The 23,630-nt window shown below is 47.7% G+C and overlaps 1 protein-coding gene across 3 annotated transcripts in view; it reads left to right on the top strand.

Moving 5' to 3' along the window:
• LOC129859147 (ras-responsive element-binding protein 1-like) overlaps positions 1–15,613 on the top strand; it is a 77,138-nt gene extending 61,525 nt beyond the window's left edge. For 2 of the 3 annotated variants that reach the window (XM_055928547.1, XM_055928545.1), the window contains 7 exons: positions 4,571–4,715; positions 4,845–4,987; positions 9,354–9,543; positions 10,234–12,952; positions 13,277–13,462; positions 13,948–14,751; positions 14,862–15,613. In XM_055928547.1, coding sequence (XP_055784522.1) covers positions 4,571–4,715; positions 4,845–4,987; positions 9,354–9,543; positions 10,234–12,952; positions 13,277–13,462; positions 13,948–14,751; positions 14,862–15,532 — 4,858 coding nt within the window. In that variant the 3' untranslated portion in view covers positions 15,533–15,613. The remainder of the gene's footprint in view (positions 1–4,570; positions 4,716–4,844; positions 4,988–9,353; positions 9,544–10,233; positions 12,953–13,276; positions 13,463–13,947; positions 14,752–14,861) is intronic. The other variant, XM_055928546.1, reaches the window with a different exon arrangement.
• The last annotated feature ends 8,017 nt before the right edge of the window (positions 15,614–23,630 follow it).

Genomic DNA, 23,630 nt, shown 5'->3' on the forward strand with positions numbered 1-23,630 from the left:
AGCGGGATAGAGGAGGTGCGATGGTAAGGAGAAGTGCCCTTGGTGTGACATTGCACAAGAGCAGGCGGCATCATTTTGATGCTACAGCTCCCCCTGTCCACCCACTGTGGTGGTGCAGTGGATTTTTTCAGTTTGGATGAAAGGGAGCTGTTGAATCATCAACCCCCACTGTCAGTTTGAGCTCTCTTTCTGTCTCTCTCACCCTCTCTCTCTCACTCTCTCACTTACATTGTCAAAGTATACATATAACAAAAAATGGTGGGACCAACAGCAATAAGGCATTAATAGTAGTAGTGGAAATATTAATGAGAATAACAATACATTAAAGCAATAGTAGTAGACCAGTCTCACTCTCTCGCTCGACTGGCCATAAGAATAGCTTACTTTTTGAATTATTAAAAAATACATCTTATGTATCTTGATAATGAGTTTTGTTGTAACATTGATACTGTTTGAGGTCTGAGTGCCTCTCAGTAAAATGACCTCTTCAGTCCTGAAAGTAGTGTTTTTGCAATATACAGACGACTGCATTATTGCAGGTTTGCGTCAAACCATCAACCAACTAGTTAGGCTGGAAATGTTTTTTTAGGCAGGTGAATTTAGGAGGATGGCTGAGGTGACACAAAGACAAGTTGGTTTCATCCAATCACGCTGTGCTGACATGACAGCTTAGCTCTCTCGGGATTGGCTGACGCCAGCGGTCAGAGTCCAGGGGATGCGGCTGCTGCCTGTCAGGTCCCCAGATGGGTGGCCAGCTCGCTGCCTGCCTGCTATTTCTAAACCAGGCACTGACGGCAGAGTGAAAGCTGAGACCTGTGCTGCCGACCCAACACTGGCTGACCTTTCCTCTCTCATGCTGGCGAATGCGCGCACGGTTGCTCACACACACGCACACACACAGGCGTGCACACTCACGCCACGGACATACAGTTTTACACAGACAAACAGACTTATTGACGCGCAGTCACACGCTCGCAGTCACACTCACGTAAACACACTTATACACAGATATAGCTAGAGTACAAATCCATGCATACACACACTATCAGAGTTACTTGCAAACAAGTTCACCCACACAATTGCACAATAATGTACCCACCTTTATTAAAGCAGATGTGCAGGGACAACTTGTGAAGTATGGGTGCACAGTCGCGCACACACAGAAATGTTAGTACACTCAGAGGCCCTATGACTGACTATTGATACAGGGCTCTGGGCTAGGCCAGGCCTGTCAGGGATATACCGATGTAGGGCTCTGTGGGCTAGCCCCAGGGATGTGCTGATGTGTTTTCCAGGGTCCTAGTCCTCTTGTCCCCCCTCCCTTCTCACACACACACACACACACACACACACACACACACACACACACACACACACACACACACACACACACACACACACACACACACACACACACACACACACACACACACACACACACACACACACACACGTCCTTAAATCAACTGATGGCATTTGACCTTTCACCAGACAGAGTAGAGGGGGGAGTAGTCCTGTATGGTTTAGCTTCCCCATTCATTACTCTTCTCCTAGCTCTGCCGTTATCAGTGACCCCCTCTCAAAGTTTAAACTAATGTAATCAGCTTAAGGAGGACACACTCAAGTCACGTACACCTCTGCCTCTATCCCCCTCCCGCAGCTATACATTGTCCCCTACTTTTCCTCCTACATCCTTCCCCCCTCCCCCATAGATAACACAACTTCCTGTCTTGATTGTCAGGGATAGTCAGGCCTCTTTTATAATGCCCGTGTGACATTATCTCCTCTCTCTTCTCTTTTTCAAGTATCTTTCCATCTCGCATCTCTATCCATTTGTCTGTCTTTCTCCCTCCCCCTTTCTCTCTGTACACTCCTCCCCTCACCCCCCCTCCCTCCCCCTCCCTCTTGATTCTCTCCGCCATTTGACTCCATCCTGACAGCTGAATGTTGTGTAGTGAGGAGAAGAGAGGAGGAGAAGAGAGGAGGAGAAGAGAGGAGGAGGAGGAGGAGAGAGGAGGAGGAGGTGAAGGGGGGAGAGAGATTAGCAGCAGGAACAACAAATGCTTCCAGAGGACTGTCTCAACAGGATTCGTTTTGTGTTCCAATCATCCACCACAGTACTAATAAACATACTCTATGTCCAACTATATTACTATATCTGAATGCCATGAATAGAGAAATAAATAGCTGAACTACCCCTGTAAACGTTACTAGAGAAGGCAAATTTGATAGACATAATATTACAGGGATGGAGATGACTGCCATTCACGGTACCCTCAGCCCTTTTCCTTGGCCCGGAGTTAGGTCCTTACATGGGCCTGCTGAGCCTGCTGGATAATTGGAGCAACTTAGACTATTACCGCCTTCCCTGCCCTCCTCCTAAGTGTGTGTGTTTGGTGTGCTCGCGGGCCAGAGTATGTGAGCGGAGCTGGATCAGAGCGAGGAGTGGAGCATGCCCAATTTGACTAGTGCTTAACTTCACAAGCTCAGGGCATGCCCGGCCCAGCATGCATTTGTAGTCTACTTGTGTGCTGCTATAGCTACTGTCATGGAGTTCATTAATATTTTCATAAACTGATAAAACACACAGGTGCAAAATCAAGGTGACTTGAGGAGGAGGAGCAAGAGCGGGAGTGCGGTGTCCACAACTATAGAATCATTGTAGAATCTGAAAAGACACGTATCCCGAAAGCATAATGGTGTACTAGGTGCACATGCTAACAGAAAGGAACTAGGCGGGTAGCTAACTGTGTCATTGTAGCAAAGTATTTATAAACTCAAAATCAGATCTCTTAAGTTTCCTTCATTTTGGTTCTATTTTCTATACAATAGGCTATCATTGATTTTGGCCCAATAGGCCTGACATATTACCTCTTTCAAGGAGCTTTCTGTTTTGATAAGGTTATTTTGCCTGAAAACCTTTAGGCCTACCTATAGATTTAAAAAAAAAATAACTCTGCATCCCTACACAGCCTGGCAAGATTGGCCCGAAGGCTGTTCAGCATCCGCAGTGCCTGTGCAAGGAGGGTATTCTCCCCTGCTGGCCTACTCTCCAGACACAATCACATGAGCCTGAAGTCACAGACTCTGACCAAACTTGTGTTTCTAAAAGTGAATTCAAAGGCACTTTTTATTTAATTCTAACTTAGTTTTACTATATGCACAATTAATAGACTATAATGATTTAATACAACAAAATGTTGTTTAAATGCTGAGCGTTTAATGTTCCTGCCAGCCTAGTGTGTCGCACACGCAAGTGCTTCACAATTTATTTCTTTGTAGACTATAGCCTTGAAATAATAGGCTAGTAATATGGCCTAAATAATTAATTTTTGTTCCTTCTCAGGCTACATGTCTGGCTCCTGTACAGTGTTGATATGCTGTTTAATATGACATGTGGCCTATTTGAAATGATGAGCGCTTCTTAGTCACCTTTTCATGTTGTTTTAATAAATACTTTTCATTAAAATTCTATGGTTTGGTTTCAATACTTCAAATTCAAATGGTAGGTTCAGGTAGTCACAAATATAGTGTTGCTTAAATGGGGATTCTAATGAATGGATGGAATTTGGAACATCATTTTTCCCCCCTGTGAGGGAGAAGCGGGATTTCCGACCGCTCAACCCCGCTCACATACTCTGGCGTGTGCGTGTGGAGATTATTGAGCCCAGCTCCCCAATCTGGCAACCCTCCAAGCTGTCTCTTCAGTAGATCTGAAGTTCTGGGAATGAAATAAGTGGTGTAGATCAATCCAGCATTTGTTTTTCGGATCTTTACTGTAATACACCTTTCAAACCATTCTGGTGGCAGAATTTGTTGTAACTTCTCAAGGGATATGTTTTGTGTTGGACTGTGATGTTATGCCTTTCATAGACTCCTGTTGGCTCATCTATTAGTACTGGGCAGAACATTTTGCCTGCATGTTATGTGGCTTAACAAGTGGATTATTTTGTTGTTCAGTTGCTTAGTAACCTGGGCCTACTGCCGATCAAAAGCCTGTGTCTTAATCAACCAATGGGATTTTGTTTCACTGAATCTCCGTCTGTATATTTGGTTAATTGTCTGGCTGGGCAAAGAAGTGGAGGTGGTGAGGTGGTATAGCTCATCTATCACTGATCAGAAACATTTAGAAATGCAATAATGTGGCCTAAATTAAGAAATGACTACTGTCACTCGTCCCCAGCATGCCGACATGCGCACGGGCCATATATAAAAGGCATGTGCGGCATGTGCAGGCAAGAATGTGGTAAAAATGTGTCTGTTTGTAAAGGGGCCATAATATATATATATATATATTTATAACAGGCAAAATATCATAAATCCTATGTGAAAGCAGTATAATACACTAGCAGGGGTTTAGCATATTCAGCTAAACCTTTCCTCAACGACCATAGTTGTAGCCTGGGTGCCAGTCTTTTCCTGCTCTCCTGCCAACTCCTAATGGAATTGTCATGCCAAATAGCTTGCCAATGGGACCTGGCTATAGGAGTTGGCTTTAAAGCACAACCTGATCTGGGACCTGGCTACTTGTTCTGTTCTGATGTCTTTTCTCCTTCTCTCCTCCCTGCAGACACATGAAGATCCACGACAAAGACCCAGCCGGCGTCATTCCTATTAGCCCTCCCTCGCCCACCAAGAGACGCCGCCCCTCCGCCAAGAGGAGGTCAGCCATGGACGAGGACACAGAGCGAGGCGACGAACCGCCCAACAAAAAGGTAATACACCACACACACACACACACACACACACACACACACACACACACACACACACACACACAGTCCGCTCCACCGCATTACATTCCCAGTTAAGTCATTGTTATTGTTACCTGTGTGTGTGTCCAGGTGCTAGAGGAGAGTGTGTTGGAGGAACTGGGATCAGGCCGGGGGGATGATGAAGTGTTGCCGTGCCCGATCTGCTTCAAGACCTTTGGCTGCAAGTACGACCTGGAAGTCCACATGGACACACACCCTGACACCACTCTCAGGTACTAGAGCCTAAAACACACACACACACAGTGGAATTACATTGATGGCATAAACGCAATACAACACTCTGCGTGTAGTTGATGTCACAGAGTTAATAGATTGTCACCAAAATATCAAGCAAATCAACAGTTAGAATTAATGACAGAATGTATGGTGATAAATCCTGTAACAGTAGTGGTTATAATGCCCCCCCCCCAATGTCAGGGGTCAATGCTAGGGTCACAGGCCGAATGACCTCTGCCCTCTCTCCACCCAGGTCCTAAAGACATGGTTCTCCATCACACTGCTTAAGGCCACCTCTGTGGCATATTCCTCATTGGGAAGACATTTACATTTAAAATTGTTTTAAACGCTTTGTTATCATGGATAAACCCATCAAATCACCTTCAGACTAAATGTTTCACTTGACAGAGTTGAACTTCAAAGCACTGTACTGCAAGGCCAATTTTGACCCCCTCTCTTCAGGCCGGCCCTGAGGCCTAAAAAGTGGTAAAAGTCGGCAGGAAGGCTATCCCCGGAAAGGGCGGGAGGGATGGAGTTGGGGGGTTAATGAGTCAAAGAGGGGAGGCGTCGTGATGCGGTTGGCTGGACAACGGAAGGGGGGAGGGGAGCGGTTTTCCATGGACAAATCACAATCTCCAGATCACCATAGCGACTCATTTCCAAACTCAAACCCAACTTGGGTTGAATGGATAGCCGCGCATAACTCACACATAGGAATGTATTTGTCTGAACTGAAAAGAAGACAGATGCAGCCTTTCTGTAGTTGAGTTGGGCAGCAATCTGATTATTGTAGGAAGTGCTGCAAATTTAGCCCTAATCCCAGTTAATCACAAGAGTTGAGAGGGCCAGTTAATAGGATATGGCTGCACTGGTTGTCTTGGGTACCTCGGTGTACACGATTTCTAAGAAGCTGAGAAACGACGCATTTGGCGTGCAGTAACACCGAGAGACACACACACACACACTATTATATTGTATTATACAAATACTAAGATTTTTATTCTATTCTATTGAGCCATTTACTTTATCTTTGTATTCTTATTTGATTTCTTATTGTTGTCGAGGAGGAACCTGCAAGTAAGCATTTCGTTGGACGCTGTATATACCATGTGTATCCCTGTACATACAACTAATAAAACTTGAAACACAAACGTACACAGATTCACAAACGCACACCCTTTAGTTGCAGCAGAATTCTCTGGGCTTGAGCCAACCTCTGTGAGATTTGACGGCTCTCGCAGACCTGTGTGAGACAACCGAAAACACAGTCTTTCTCACAGGCATACAAGCACACACAGGCATACACAATGAATGTGTACACAGAGTACCCACCACATACCCACAGAGGTGTGAAACCACAGGGAATGGAGAAGGGGGCTGGGTGTGTGCGATGAGGGGTGGCTGGGCAGGTGTGTAGTGCTGGGGGACCAATTTCAATTTGAGAATACACAGAAAATAAATTCTGATCCATTCTAAATCAATTCTATTTACCACAAAAATTTAATGAGAAACGATAGAATGACAAATCAAATAAATACGTAGGCTACAGCAGCCTAGATGTAGGTCATCTCTCTGGTGGTGGCAGGAATGATGAAGAACTGTAGGCTACAGCAGCCTAGATGTAGGTCATCTCTCTGGTGGTGGCAGGAATGATGAAGAACTGTAGGCTACAGCAGCCTAGATGTAGGTCTTCTCTCTGGTGGTGGCAGGAATGATGAAGAACTGTAGGCTACAGCAGCCTAGATGTAGGTCTTCTCTCTGGTGGTGGCAGGAATGATGAAGAACTGTAGGCTACAGCAGCCTAGATGTAGGTCTTCTCTCTGGTGGTGGCAGGAATGATGAAGAACTGTAGGCTACAGCAGCCTAGATGTAGTTCTTCTCTCTGGTGGTGGCAGGAATGATGAAGAACTGTAGGCTACAGCAGCCTAGATGTAGGTCTTCTCTCTGGTGGTGGCAGGAATGATGAAGAACTGTAGGCTACAGCAGCCTAGATGTAGGTCTTCTCTCTGGTGGTGGCAGGAATGATGAAGAACTGTAGGCTACATGTGTGCACTACGAAGGCCCGCTGGAGGCTTGACAACTTTGGCCAATCAGAATGTTGAAAATAAAATCTAAATTCACCAACCCCCTCTTGCGCAGTGGAACCCCGAACGATATGTGAACACTTGGTTATGGCGACACCGTTCTGCCAAGGACATCCAAACCAGAGTGGCCACCGCAAAGCCTGACCCTCTCTGATTGCTGTAGCCCTGCTTGGGATATTTAGAGTATATTGGCTATTGGTTGTCATCACTTATTGTTGTTAATCTTTTATTTGTGATAATGATAATAATAATAATAATATCACATCTCACAATGGTGCTTGTTTAGTAATATTAGATCAAAGCTGAATCAATGTTTTGCAAGATCATATAACAATTAATTAGTGTTTTACATAACGGAACTGAATATAATTTCATAGCATACGTTATGACGTTACTGTTAGACCAAAACACCTAATTTCTGATGAGATTTTAGGATGGTTAGCTGAAGCTGAATAGCCCCCAAAAAATGTGCATGTGCCAAAACTCAACAGAGCCACTGGGCAGGATATATGCTTTGATTGAAGCAAAATACAAGAAAGGTTAATAGGTTTGTTAACACCATCTGCTCTAACTCAAGAAGATGGAAATGCGTAGGCTATTCCCATGAAACTGATTGAGATCAATCAAATGATTGGCATGCAGATGCAGTTTCACATTTGTCTATTTTCAAATTTTAGTCATTTAGCAGACACGCTTGTCCAGAGCGACTTACAGTAGTGAGTGCATACATTCACCAGTAAAAGGTGAAGAATTATCATTCATGATTGACAGTGATGATGGCCTATTTTGATCTTAGGTATGCCTAACTTGGTGTTTGAGGGTATTCAAAGTATAAACATTTCTTCAGACAATGTGTGGGCGGGCATAGGCAGATGTTGTGATTGGCAATTTTATAACAGGGCTTTTCAATTCTATAACAGGGTTGTGCCGAGTAGTCGGACAAAACGAATATCGCAACGAAAAAGGGCAATTTTCTGGATACGGTTATGATCTGAGTATTTTTTGTAATTATCCGTGATCGGAAAAAATAAATGTTCAGGTGCCAGCATATTTCTCTACAGTCAGTCGTGTGAGGTTCTACGTGGTCTAAATAACTCAACTGGCTAGTTTGTCTGTCTGTAAAGAGAAGGGCGGGTTGTACGTTGAGCCTGCTGTTCTAATTGGGTAGAGTGAAGCTGTATTACTCCATCCACTTGCTTCATAAAATCACATGATCAGTTTTCCTCGCATGTTTTTGGTCTGATCATTTAGATTGCTGCTGCCTGTTACTATGATAAATCATATGGCTAGGGCGTTTAATATTAAGCTATCAATATGCATACTATTTCGAACAAGTGGGGCATGGGTAGGGAAAATAGATGAAATGCTGATGCGTTATCTGACTGACAGACCGCAAACTTGGCTGCCCGCTGCAGACATGCATGCATACATACATACATACACACCCCTCCGTGCGCTGCTCCTAATCTGCAGCTTTTTTTGCAATGAGAATGTGCAGGGAGGCATTTTGTCAACATCTACTTAGGCATATTAAATCATTTAAGTTTTTCCGGATCACGAGCATCAACTGTGAATTTACGGATACGATTACGAATATTATTATGGCCATGTCAGAACACCCCTAACTCCCAACCCTGTTCCTGGAGAGCTACCATCCTGTAGGTTTTCATTCTAATTAGCTGGTTGGTAAGCTGAATCAGGTTAGTTATAACTGGGGTTGGAGTGAAACCCTATAGGACGGCAGCTGTCCTGCCACAGGATGTGGAGTCCTGTATTGATAGGCTATATCTGTCGGTACAAACTTTGATTGAGGAAATTATGACCTCATTTACATATTCTTTGCACTCCCTCACCTAAAACAATAGCACTAGACCACTGGGACTGGATGAGTGGGTACAGCCTTAGGTGTGTGTGTGTGTGTGTGTGTGTGTGTGTGTGTGTGTGTGTGTGTGTGTGTGTGTGTGTGTGTGTGTGTGTGTGTGTGTGTGTGTGTGTGTGTGTGTGTGTGTGTGTGTGTGTATAAAAAAAATATCCCCCTCGGGCACCTCGTCACAGGGTTGCCTATAAGAGGGCTGGCCCTAGGAGACACTGAGCAGCTGTCCCTCTCAGCGCCTAACGAGGTCCGCTCCATAATTGCCACAGGACGTGCTGACAGTTATCCACACACATGATTTAATTTACACATGATTTGATTTAAGTGTGTTCTTACACCCAACTACAACACAGTAAAAAAAAATTCTGTATTATATAGCATCATATTTCTGTGTCTTGTCTCTAGGTGTGACCTGTGCTGCCTCTCCTTCCGGACCCACCGCGGCCTGCTGCGGCACAACGCCGGCATCCACAAGAAGATGCCCACGGACCCCGGCGGACGGCCCTTCATCCAGAACAACCCCTCCATCCCCTCTGGCTTCAACGACCTGGCCTTTATCGACTTCTCCTGCCGCAAGTTTTCCCACATCGCCCAGGTCTGAGGAGAAGTTATGGACAGAATAATGTTGCTGATGCTCACAATGCTACTGATACTACTAATTTAATACGATTATGAAACTGTTACTACTAGTATGTTGGTCATCTCTCACACAAGCAGTGGTGTAAATTACTTAAGTAAAAATACTTTAAAGTACTAGTTTACTATTCATTTTTGACAAATTTTACTCCTTGCATAATAATGTACTTTTTACTCCATGCATTTTTCCTGACACCCAATAGTACTCATTACATTTGAATGCTTAGCAGGACAGGAAAATTGTCTACTTCACACACTTATCAAGAGAACATCCCTGGTCATCCCTACTGTCTCTGATCTGGCAGACTCACTAAACACATGCTTGTTTGTAAATTATGTCTGAATGTTGAAGTGTGCCCCTAGCTATCTGTAAAAAAAGAAAATTGTGTCGTCTGGTTTGCTTAATAAAAGGAATTTGAAATTATTTATACTTTTACTTTTTATACTTAAGTACATTTAAAACCAAATACTTTTAGACTTTTACTCGAGTAGTATTTTACTGGGTGACTTTTATTTGAGTCATTTTCTTTTAAGGTATCTTTACTTTTTCTCAAGTATGACAATTAGGTACTTTTTCCACCACTGCACACAAGGCCTCAGTCTGCTCTTCCACACTCTAACCTCATCTGTCTGTCTGTCTCTCCAACAGGTCTGGTGTGAGACCAATCTCCGCCGGTCCACCAGCAAGTTCCACCGCTTTGTGTGCGAGGCCTGCGACAAGGCCTTCCCCCTACACTCGGCCCTAGACCTGCACAAGACTACCATTCATCAGCAGCCGTCGCCCGTAGGGGGCGGCCAAGAGACCCCTGCGGTCCAGAAGAAGCCGACAACCCCGCCCCCTCAGCAGGCCAGCTTCCTGGAATCCCTGGGTCTGCAGCACATTTCCCAGGTCAAGCCTCAGCCTTCTGAGGATGAGGTCCGTCAAGCCCAGCTGGACAGTATCCGGGTCATCCAGGTGGAGCCTCCGGACTCCACCCTGCCCCAAGAGGCGGCTTCCACAGCTTCTGGATTTCTGGGCGGCCTGGGCTTGGTGGCTGCTTCGTCCCTGCAGGGCCTGTCCCAGAGGGAGGCCCTCAGCCTGCTCTCCCTGCAGCCCTTCCCCACGGGCTTCCTCTTCCAGCCGGACAGTGGCACTGCTGTCAAGCCTGTCTGTGGCGAGGCTGGCCTGATTGAGCTGGCTGACATCCAGCAGATCCTGAAGGTGGCCTTGGCCGCCCCCGGTCAGATGGGCCTCCTGCCGACACTGGCCAAGGCCCCGCACCAGGGAGGGTCCGGCCAGGGCCAGGCGGCCAGCTGCAAGCCCATGCCCCCGCTGAAGCCAAAGCCTATGGTGGCACCGCGCTCCAGCCTGGCTGCCTCCACGCCGCCGCCGCTCCAGAGCACCCAGCAGGCCTCCCTGGGCTGCATCAGCCCCAGCCTGCCCCCGCCACCCAGCCAGCTGCTCAATATGCCCCAGGAGTCTTCATCATCATCATCATCATCCTCCTCCTCTTCCTCGGGCAGCCAGGCCTCTCTGGAGAAGATGCAGATGGAGGCGGACTGCATGGGCGACGCCCACATGCCCAACGACTTGACGGAGCTTCAGATCAAACAAGAGGAGGGCCAGGCGGCCGGGGGAAAGAAGGGGTCAGGAGGGGCCAACCGCGGGGGTGCTAAGGCATCCTACCCCTGTCGTTTCTGTGACCAGGTGTTTGCCTTCTCCGGGGTGCTGCAGGCGCACATGCGCTTCCACCTGGGCATACTACCGCACCAGTGCAACATCTGTGACTACGTGGCACCCGACAAGGCCACGCTCATCCGCCACCTGCGCACGCACAGCGGCGAGCGCCCCTATGTGTGCCGCGTCTGCCACTACCCTTTCACCGTCAAGGCCAACTGCGAGCGCCACCTGCGCAAGAAGCACATGAAGAACACACGGAAAGAGATTGAGAAGAACATCAAGTACGTCTCGTCAACCACCACACAGGATCCTTTGGAGCTGGTTGCTGCCGGCGACACCGCCTGCCGCTTCTGCGGTGAGGATCTAAAGAGCTACCGGGCTCTCCAAATCCACCTGCGCACCCACAACGGCTGCCAGCGCAAGCCCTTTGAGTGCCGGCGGTGCGGGGCGGCTTTCCTGGCCAAGAGGAACTGCATCCACCACATGCTCAAGCAGCACCCCGAGGTGCAGGAGCGGGAGATCGAGGAGCACATCGCCACCCTTCTCCCCGCCATTACAGCCACCACCTCCAGGGCCAGTCCCAGCAGCCCTCTGGCTCTCAACGGCCTCACGCCCACCCCCACTGCCACCCTGCAGCCGGTCAAGGTGGAGGATCTCAGCATCTACTCCTCCTCTGGTGACCTGGATCAGCCCTTGGACTTCTCCAACAAGAGCCGCGGAACAAGCAGCACTGCGGGGAGTCTGACCGGGTCTCCTGGGATCAAACTGGAGACGGTCAGCCCAGCAGCTTACGACTGCTCCATGGAACCTATTGACCTGTCCATCCCCAAGAACCCCAGCAAGAGGCTGAAGATAAACACCACCGCTGTTGCCCCGGTGAGCATGGAGCGCCGAGAGATCAAAAAGGAGCTGCCCTTCCCCAGCGTACTGGACCACCTCCCCTCAGCCCTTCAGCTGGACAAGAGCACTGAGGAGAAGCTGACGACCCCCCAGTCTGGCTCTTACCAGCTCCTCCCAGTGACCCCCTCCCCGCTCCCCATTGGCACCACCACAGGCCGAGCGCTCCGTCTCAAGCCCCTGCTGCCCAAACCAGCCTCTACCTCCTCATCCTGCTCTCTGAAAGAGCTTCCCCCTTTGGCTTCCATCGCCCAGATCATCTCCTCCGTCTCGGGGGCTCCAGACCTACTCAAGAGGGAGCCAGATAACAAGGCTTCTGCCACCCTCAACGGCCTCCAGACAGAACCGGAGCGTCCAGCTGGGGGCGACAACAGCTCAGAAACATCGATGGAAGAGCTCCCACTAGAGGGCTCGTCCAGAAAGCGCACTAGAAAGAAGCCAGTGAGCCAGGCCAAGACTATGGCACCTGCCTGTGTGTCCACGCTCGAGCAGAACACAGGCAGCGGCTTGGACCTGGAATCCAGCGGCGAGTTCGCCAGCGTGGAGAAGATGCTTGCCACCACCGACGCTAACAAGTTTAGCACTTACCTTCAGACGGGGGCGGCGGAGCTGGGAAGGCGGGACGAGGGGAGACAGAGCCCGGGAGAGGAGAAGGAGGAGAAAGAGTCACCACCTCAGTCTGTGCCGCCCCAGTCCAAAGGAGGGAAGAAGAATGCCTACTCCAACTCAGTGCAGAAGATGACCTGTCCCTTCTGTCCCCGGGTCTTCCCCTGGGCCAGCTCCCTGCAGAGACACATGCTCACACACACTGGTGAGCCATAGGGAAACACACACACACACACACATATAGCTGGCTGAGACAGATTGGATAACTCCCCAAATACCCAACACACAGCTGTCATAATAAGTAATGTTGAAATACTGCGTAAATAGACAAGTCACAACGATGCAATGATACCTGGAAGATACTGTTCAGTAATGTAGAAAAACGTTATACAAGATAATACAATTCTAAGAAATTAATGAGTTATTAATTTGACAGTTTTTCTAAAGGGTCTAACTGCGTGCATTTTGCATATTTAAAACTTCCTGTGGGTCCACAACATGTCCCTAATACTTCTTATGTGACGTTCAGTCTTCTCTAATGTGCTGTCGGCTACAGGTCAGAAGCCCTTCCCCTGTCCCAAATGTGACGCCTTCTTCTCCACCAAGTCCAACTGTGAGCGCCACCTGCTGCGCAAGCACGGCGTGACCAACCGCTCTCTGCGCCGCAACGGCCAAGTATCCAAGAACGGCGATGAAGGTTCACACGACAGCGCAGGTAAGAAACTGTATTGTAGTATACGGTATTGTAGTATGCGGTATTGTAATATATGGTATTGTACTGTATTATAGTATACGGTATTGTAATATACGGTATTGTACTGTATTGTAGTATACGATATTGTATTGTGGTATACGGTGTTGTAGTGTACGGTATTGTAATATTCGGTATTGTAGTATGCAGTATTGTAATATACGGTATTGTACTGTATTGTAGTATACGGTATTGTAATATACGGTATTGTACTGTATTGTAGTATACGGTATTGTAGTATACGGTATTGTAGTATACGGTATTGTAATATGCGGTATTGTACTATACAGTATTATAATATATTGTACTGTATTGTATTATACGGTATTGTAGTATAGTGTATTGTACTATACGGTATTGTACTGCACTATACTGTAGGACTGTACTATACTGCTATTCTCTAATAATCCATTTGTAATTTGACGGTTCATTTTGTGTGTTTTTTCTAGAGAGTTCTGAGAATGAGCAGACTGCAGGAGAGGTTTTGGATCTGAGCAGCATGGACCCTGATCAGAAAGGCGACGTATACGAGTCGCCAAACGCAGACCAAACACCAGACATTGCTGAGCAGCTGCTAGGGGAGATGGAACCGCAACCTAGCAACAACAAAACCAACAACAATTATGAAAATGAAGACTATGACGACAATGATTCACAGAGCAACAAGAGCTTGGACCTCAACTTCGCCAGCAAGCTCATCGACTTCAAGTTCTCGTCGGATGGCGAGCAGCCTCAGACCTCCCTGGGCGGAGAAAGAGTGGTGGTGGCCGAGCCGGAGAGGGTGATGAACGTCCAGCAGCAGGACCAAGAGTCCTCCAAGTACACCTGCAAGAACTGCAAGAAGAATTTCCGCTACGCCGCCACCCTGGCTCGCCATGAGAAGGCACACCTGTGTGAGAGTGCACCCCCCGAGGAGGCTTGTGGAACGGAGGGGACCGGGCCAGGCACAGAGCTCCCCAATGCTACTACAGCCACCACCGAGGAGGAGGATCAGGAGGAGGAGGAGGGAGAGAAGGAGGCTCCGGAAAGCGAGGGAGCGGGAAGTGTGATGGACAGCGGCTCGGAGGAGGAGGAGAAAGAGAAGGAGGAGAGGAGCGATGAGGAGGGGGGCTCGGCAGAACCAAAGAACGGAGAAGGAGAGGTGGGAAGAGGGTCGGGAAGCAAAGCAGACAAGAGGAAGAAGATCTGTAACGTGTGCAGCAAACGCTTCTGGTCACTGCAGGATCTGACGAGACACATGCGCTCGCACACAGGTACTAGTTGATTCTATTGTTGTAGCTTTACTTTCTTTAAATATATTTATACCTGGCCCTGCTCTGGTGTATGTGTGAATATTGATCTACTTGTTTATATTTTTATTAAGGCGAGAGACCCTACAAGTGCCAGACGTGTGAGCGCACCTTCACCCTGAAGCACAGCCTGGTGAGGCACCAGCGGATCCACCTGAAGCCGCGGGGCAGCGATGGAGCTGATGCCAACGGGGCAGAGGCCCCAGCCGGAGACTCGGCTAGCGAGGAGGGAGAGTGCACCCCAACCAGCACCTGTCCTCCTTCAGAGAACGAGAGCGAGGGCACCGGAGTGGCCAGGGAGGAGGGAGCTAAGAAAGAGGCCCCTCTACCAGGCTCCACATCCCCGGACCAGTCCCTGTCCACCACTGAACCAGCCCAGTCCGAGTCAGCTACGGAGGCCGTGGCTGAGCTGCTCATTAAGCCAGCCTCGGAACCAGTCCCGGAACCTGTTCTGGACCCATCTGTAGAACAAGCCTCGGACAGCGTCTCTGAAATAGCTGTAGAACTAGTTGCTGTAGAATCAGCCTCAATAACAGCTAGTAATACAGCCACTGAACCAGCAATAGAAACCCCCAAAGAATCCTCCACAGAGTCCCCCACCCCACAGCCCTCTGCTGTAACCCCAGAGAAAGACCCAGAGGGCCCATCGGAAGGCTTCATCCAAGGCCTACTGGAGATCCACACCAAGCCTTCCCAGGAGTACATCCTACCTGCCAGCGAGGCTCCCTTGGTGGGTGTGGAGTGAGGGAGCCCCAGTCTCTGGTTCTCTTTACGCAGTGGACCGCTGTATGTGCCACAGTGCCATAAGATACCCCCCCCCCCCCCCCCCCCCCCATAATGCAAGACGATGAAATCAAGAAGAAACACCTTGTTTCAAAGTGCCTTACTACTTCTATTTTTTTTTTTTTTGCTATATCTTTATCTACATTTATCTACGGAGGATCTAATTTTTATAGCTTTTTATGATGATTACATAATTGTTTTTGGAGTCTATATAGAGATGACATTTGAATAAGCAATAAATGAAATCTCATTTACCATGACCGATTAATGACATGATCAAGTGTGTGACAGACAAAAAATAACCGTTATTGTGTATTTAAACCACAGTTAAAAACAATGCAGAGACTGAGTCAGTTCACAGCAGTGGAGATAGTCACTCATGTAACTGGAAACACCGCTATAGCAGACAACTGTCAGGCTGTCATAAAGGTGTCCTGAAAAAAGACTGGCGTTGTTCTCTCTCCTTCGTCTTGATTTACTCCCTCTCCCTTTCTCACACTGTCCCTTATCCCTGATTACCAATGTCTACAGTCTCTCTTTTTGTTTGCAGAATACATGAATGAACTGTGACGTGATTTGGTGTGAGGGGACAGGTGACTCAAAGAAAACAGACTTGACAATGGATAACCTGCCGTATCTGAGAACTCTGCTTTTGTCTTTGGTTTTTAACATGCCCTCTTCCCATAGGCTCTCTTTATCTTTTCAGAGATAATATGGGCAATATTTGCCTGAACAGTGTGTTTTTTCAGAATCATTCTCATTTAATTCCATGTGCGTTGACCATGTTGCTTTTGGAGTATTGTGTGTGTTATTCGTTCAGGAGTCGGTGGGGGGATATAAGATTTTTGCGTTCCTAGAAACCTCTCGAAGGTCCCATGTTGTCTGTACTACCACCAGTGTGTCTAGCTTGTGTCCACTTTCCCCTCTTCCCTAGTGGCAACTAATTTTCTTGCCGCTAATTTAGACATCTTCCAAAATGACTGTCACTGTGTTCTTAAAGCCTTACCTGTGGTTCTGCTGGGTTATTTTATATGCAGAACTCACCTCGTGCTCTAGGTGGAACACTACTCAGTTTTGTCTACTTTAACTTTAGTCGCCCTGCTGCCTCCCGTTTGGGCAATACCCCCCTTCCACCACCCACCTCACCCCCCCTTCCACCACCCACCTCACCCCCCCTTCCACTACCCACCTCACCCCCCCCCTTCCACCACCCACCTCACCCCCTCTTCCACCACCCACCTCACCCCCCCCTTCCACCACCCACCTCACCCCCCCTTCCACTACCCACCTCACCCCCCCCCTTCCACCACCCACCTCACCCCTCCCTCCATCACCCACCCCCCCCCCCCTTCATCACCCACCTCACCCCCCCCTTCCACCACTCACCTCATCCCCCCCTTCCACCACTCACCTCACCCCCCCTTCCACCACCCACCTCATCCCCCCTTCCACCACCCACCTTAGCTCCCCTTCCACCACCCACCTCACCCCCCCCCTTCCACTGCCCCCTTAGCTCCCCTTCCACCACCCACCTCACCTCCCCTTCCACTGCCCCCTTAGCTCCCCTTCCACCGCCCCCTTAGCCCAAGAGTATATTTCCGAGGTGGGACTCAAATGTCAATCATGCCACCTTGCAGGGCTGAATTTTGTAGAAATGTATTTCCTTTTTTTCCTTCTCATTTTATATAAAGAAACCTCAGAAGCAAACATATGAAACCTCATGGCGCACATATGAACTGTAAGACGCAGGCAGCATCAGCTGGCTGGAGGCTGACGAACAGCCACAGAGCAGAGAGCACTGGACTAGTCAGCCACCGCCGGACAACTGCCCATCTGGCACTAACAACATACAACAAACCTACTACTACTACTACGACAATAAACGGCTAAGCAATCAGAGAGAGAATGAACTGAAGTGAATTTCTGAGCTGTGTTTGGAACTTGAACGTAACACAGAGTATTAAGTGGGGGGGTGTTGACAGGTGGCGAAGCTGCTACTCCATGCAGAAGACGGCCCTTTAGTGGCCGTACCCCGGTATCTCCCCCATCCCAACCCTGCTCTCAGGCACTGGGAAAGTATTGGCAGACTAGAATGCAAAATGCAATCCTGTCCTCAAAAAACACTGTCAAGGGACTCTGCTTCTCTCATTTGTCCCTGTGTGGGTGTGTGATTATGAGTCCCATAAGAATGCACATTGACTGTTTTTATTGTATTTATTTGGAAACCCAGTGAGGGGTGAAGAGATGTGACTTGAGGAGAAGCCATTTATGATTACCACATTGATGCTGCAGAGAATAATGGATTCAAATCCACAAAATGGTCGCCCAGCATCGGCCTGGAACTTCTATTAGCAATAATCACTATTGATTCTAAAGCTTTATGTACACCATTGTATGTGTTTTATAGACTGTGTGGATCTATTTTCTTTTTTTTTAGTTTTTTTTTAATAGTTTGGCTAAGAAAATTATTTCTTTTCTCAGATATATAAATATGTATAAAACTGTGAAATTAATTGTGTATAATGGGTGAGTTTTAGGCTAGTTTTGCATGTAAACCTTTTGTTCAATTAAGAATTATTTCTTTTTTTCTCTCGCTCTCAGGGTCTTTATAAAATGCATATTCAATACTTAATTTTCCTGAGTTGCAAGAAGTTCTTCCAAGTTATGATTTTATTTGTAATGCTTAACTGTCAATCACTACATTTAGCACTTGATTGTGAACTCAAATCAGGAGAACAGAAAATTTACTTGTGCTCAAATCCTCGTGGTTGAAAGCATAGTCAAGGCTATTTTCATCAGCATTCTTTTTGAACAGTATACCCATAAACACAGTGTTTTTCCTTTTTTTGTTTGTCTCCTTTTGATTGTTAATTTTTATCCCTCACTTCAAATTTCTGTCACCCTTGACCATATTATCCTCTCTCGTTTTGAAGAGGAAATCAAGTCGTGAGTCTGTAAACAACAATTAAAGTGGCTGTCTGTGTCACTGTCTGACGTTCTGACCCGTTGTGAAAGGGAACTTTGCGTCGCTGCTACGGCCACACCAGAACTGACCCCATAAAAGGACCTGGATCAGAACCTTCAACGTTAGCTACACTGCTCTCTCCCTTCTGGTATTACGGCGCTTCAGAATCAGAAATGTAAGCTGTTCTGTATTGAAAAAATTTAAGCAATAAAGATATACGAAGGAAAGGTGTGAATCAAACTGGCCTGGTGGTGTTTTTTGTCTAGCCCAAACTGACATCGATCACTGGTATGTGTTTCACACTGTGTGGCCCAGTACACGCTCTGCTTGTACAACACATTTGACACAACAGTTGTGATACCACAGTTTGTCCTCCCCCCCCCCCAAAAAAATTACACAGCTGTTTTGGAGACACCTCACAATGATTTATGTATCACAAAAATATTGGTTGTGTCACAACCATGATGTCAAGTATGTGTACAACCTGATTACGTGACGTCAAGGTTCAAACTGAGTCAGGCCGATGTACAATATGTTGTACATCGGCCTGACTCAGTTTGAACCTTGACGTCACGTAATCAGGTTGTACACATACTTGACATCATGGTTGTGACACAACCAATATTTTGGTTAGGCTGGCCTGCTTACACATCAACCGTAGTTGCTGGAACAGTGTTGGAAAGCATGTGAACAATGTGAAAATAAAATATCCAAGCCAGCCAGCATATTACGATCGAGTTAGCCCTATCCTATACTGTGAATCAAGCATGTGTGTCTTGTAATCATGAATCCATGAATGTATGGCGGAAAGTGACCATACTCAGTCAGCATTCACCCAAGCCCAAGTTGTTTCCAAAAATGTATTACTCTGTCTAGGGTCGTTCCACAAAATGAGTCCCTTTTTGGGTAGTGTAACTTCTTTGGGTAGGTCAACAAAAATATTTTCTTTCACCTAATTTTAACATTCATTCATGAATAGCATATGTTCAACTTAATAAAATACATGTTTTCCCATCTCAATAGGTGAAATTAAAGAAATTATATAAAGTGCCTATTAAGGTAACAGGGTTGATGCTTTTATCTTAAATCAGTCATGTGTGGAACACGGAGGGGCAAATGAATGCAAGCTTAACAATCACATTTTTTGTGAAAACATTTCTAGCCTATCTATGGGTAACAGGGTTGACGTGATCTGCTTGACCCCCTCAGTTTTTCACTACAAAACACCACGCACACCTCCAACTCAATCATGAAGTTTGCAGACGACACAACAGTAGTAGGACTGATTACCAACAATGACGAGACAGCCTACAGGGAGGAGGTAAGGGCCCTGGAAGAGTGGTGCCAGGAAAATAACCTCTAACTCAATGTCAACGAAACAAAGGAGCTGATTGTGGACCACAGTGAAGAAGGTGGAAAGCTTCCCAAGTTCCTCAGCATACACATCACTGACGATCTGAAATGGTCCACCCACACAGACAGTGTGGTGGAGGCGCAACAGTGCCTTTTCAACCTCAGGAGGCTGAAGAAATTTGGCTTGGCCCCTAAAACCCTCACAAACTTTTACAGATGCACAATTGAGAACATCGGGCTGTATCACCGCATGGTACGGCAACTGCACCGCCCGCAACCGCAAGGCTCTCCAGAGGGTTGTGCATTCTGCCCAACGCATCACCAGGGGCAAACTACCTGCCCTCCAGGACACCTACAGCACCCAATGTCACAGGAAGGCAAAAGGGACATCAACCACCCGAGCCACGGCCTGTTCACCCCGCTATCATCCAGAAGGCGAGGTCAGAACAGGTGCATCAGAGCTGGGACCGAGAGACTGAAAAACAGCTTCTATCTTAAGGCCATCAGACTGTTAGTCATCACTAGCTGGCTTCCACCCGGTTACGCAACCCTGCACCGTAGAGGCTGCTGCCCTATATCAATAGGGCAATCAATCAAAGATGTCTCCCTTTTAAAAGGTTATTTATATTTGAGCAATGCCAGCGCATTGCGGTTTGTTTGAATACAGGCCCCTATGCAGTTATTACTCTACTAATTATACACTAATCAATTACTTATTTAATTGATCAAATCGGCCACCCACATGGTTAGCAGATGTTATTGTGAGTGTAGCGAAATGCTTTTGCTTCTAGATCCAACAGTGCAGCAGTATCTAACAGGTAATATCTAAAAATTCCACAACAAAACCTAATATCTAACAAATTCATCAACAAAATCTAGTAAAGGAAGGGGATAAGAATATATAACTATAAAATATATGGATGAGCAGTGACAGAGCGGCAAGATGCAATAGATAGTGAAGGTGTCCTGGAGGGCAGGTAGTTTGCCCCTGGTGATGCGTTGTGCAGACCGCGCCACCCTCTGGAGAGCCCTGCGGTTGTGGGCGGTGCAGTTGACGTACCAGGCGGTGATACAGCCCAACAGGATGTTCTCGATTGTGTACATGTCAAAGTCAGTGAGGGTTTTTGGTGACAAGCCAAATTTTTTCAGCCTCCTGAGGATGAAAAAGCGCTGTTGCGCCTTCTTCACCACATTGTCTGTGTGCTTGGACCATTTCAGTTTGTCGGTGATATGTACACCGAGGAACTTAACTTTCCAACTTCTCCACTGCTGTCCCGTCGATAGAGGGCGGGGGGGGGGGGGGGGGGGGGGGGGTGCTCAGTTTCCTGAAGTCCACAATCATCTCTTTTGTTTAGCTGACATTGAGAGGATATTTTCCTGGCACCACACTCCGAGGGCCCTCACCTCCTCCCTGTAGGCCGTCTCGTCGTTGTTAGTAATCAAGCCTACCAGTTGTGTTGTCTGCAAACTTGATGATTGAGTTGGAGGCGTGCATGGGCACGCAGTCATGGATGAACAGGAGGGGGGTGAGAACGCACCCTTGTGGGGCCCCAGTGTTGAGGACCAGCAGAGTGGAGATGTTGTTTCCTACCTTCACCACCTGGGGGCGGACCGTCAGGAAATCCAGGACCCAGTTGCACAAGGCGGGGTCGAGACCCAGGGTCTCAAGCTTAATGATAAGTTTGGAGGGTACTATGGTGTTGAATGTTGAGCTGTAGTCAATGAACAGCATTCTTACATAGGTATTCCTCTTGTCCAGATGGGATAGTGTGATGGCGATTGCATCATCTCTGGACCTATTGGGGCGTTATGCAAATTGGAGTGGGTCTAGGGTGACAAGTAGGGTGGAGGTGATATGATCCTTGACTAGTCTCTCAAAGCACTTCATGATTACAGAAGTGAGTGTTACGGGGCGGGGCGATAGTCATTTAGTTCAGTTACATTTGTCTTCTTGGGAACAGGAACAATGGTGGCCATCTTGAAGCATGTGGGGACAGCAGACTGGGATAGGGAGAGATTGAATACATCCGTAAACACCAGCCAGCTGGTCTGCGCATTCTCTGAGGACTCGGCTAGGGATGCCGTCTGGGCCGGCAGCCTTGCGAGGGTTAACACGTTTAAATGTTTTACTCACGTCGGCCATGGAGAAGGAGAGCCCAGTCTTTGGTAGCGGGCCGTGTCGGTGGCACTGTATTGTCCTCAAAGCACGCAAAGAAGTTGTTCATTTGTCTGGGAGCAAGACATAACATAACATTTGTTCACACTGTAGTAAATAAAATCCAACATAGCATATTCTCATCTCCACTTTAATTTTTCTGTTTTCTACATCAAGATGTACCAGTCTCCAAACTGAACACTTCACTTACATACATTTACATTTACATTTAAGTCATTTAGCAGACGCTCTTATCCAGAGCGACTTACAAATTGGTGCATTCACCTTATGACATCCAGTGGAACAGCCACTTTACAATAGTGCATCAGATCTTTTGAGGGGGGGGGGGGGGGGGGGGCAGAAGGATTGCTTTATCCTAGGTATTCCTTGAAGAGGTGGGGTTTCAGGTGTCTCCGGAAGGTGGTGATTGACTCCGCTGTCCTGGCGTCGTGAGGGAGTTTGTTCCACCATTGGGGGGCCAGAGCAGCGAACAGTTTTGACTGGGCTGAGCGGGAACTGTACTTCCTCAGTGGTAGGGAGGCGAGCAGGCCAGAGGTGGATGAACGCAGTGCCCTTGTTTGGGTGTAGGGCCTGATCAGAGCCTGAAGGTACTGAGGTGCCGTTCCCCTCACAGCTCCGTAGGCAAGCACCATGGTCTTGTAGCGGATGCGAGCTTCAACTGGAAGCCAGTGGAGAGAGCGGAGGAGCGGGGTGACGTGAGAGAACTTGGGAAGGTTGAACACCAGACGGGCTGCGGCGTTCTGGATGAGTTGTAGGGGTTTAATGGCACAGGCAGGGAGCCCAGCCAGCAGCGAGTTGCAGTAATCCAGACGGGAGATGACAAGTGCCTGGATTAGGACCTGCGCCGCTTCCTGTGTGAGGCAGGGTCGTACTCTGCGGATGTTGTAGAGCATGAACCTACAGGAACGGGCCACCGCCTTGATGTTGGTGGAGAACGACAGGGTGTTGTCCAGGATCACGCCAAGGTTCTTAGCGCTCTGGGAGGAGGACACAATGGAGTTGTCAACCGTGATGGCGAGATCATGGAACGGACAGTCCTTCCCCGGGAGGAAGAGCAGCTCCGTCTTGCCGAGGTTCAGCTTGAGGTGGTGATCCGTCATCCACACTGATATGTCTGCCAGACATGCAGAGATGCGATTCGCCACCTGGTCATCAGAAGGGGGAAAGGAGAAGATTAATTGTGTGTCGTCTGCATAGCAATGATAGGAGAGACCATGTGAGGTTATGACAGAGCCAAGTGACTTGGTGTATAGCGAGAATAGGAGAGGGCCTAGAACAGAGCCCTGGGGGACACCAGTGGTGAGAGCGCGTGGTGAGGAGACAGATTCTCGCCACGCCACCTGGTAGGAGCGACCTGTCAGGTAGGACGCAATCCAAGCGTGGGCCGTGCCGGAGATGCCCAACTCGGAGAGGGTGGAGAGGAGGATCTGATGGTTCACAGTATCGAAGGCAGCCGATAGGTCTAGAAGGATGCTCGGCAGGGAAAAAACAAATAACCATTCAAGTTTGCGACAATATCACAGACAAAAAAATCTACTTGGGATCCATCCATTCTCAAATGGTCAT

This window comes from Salvelinus fontinalis, chromosome 7, assembly GCF_029448725.1.
Source record: "Salvelinus fontinalis isolate EN_2023a chromosome 7, ASM2944872v1, whole genome shotgun sequence".
Taxonomy (NCBI): Eukaryota; Metazoa; Chordata; class Actinopteri; order Salmoniformes; family Salmonidae; genus Salvelinus; species Salvelinus fontinalis.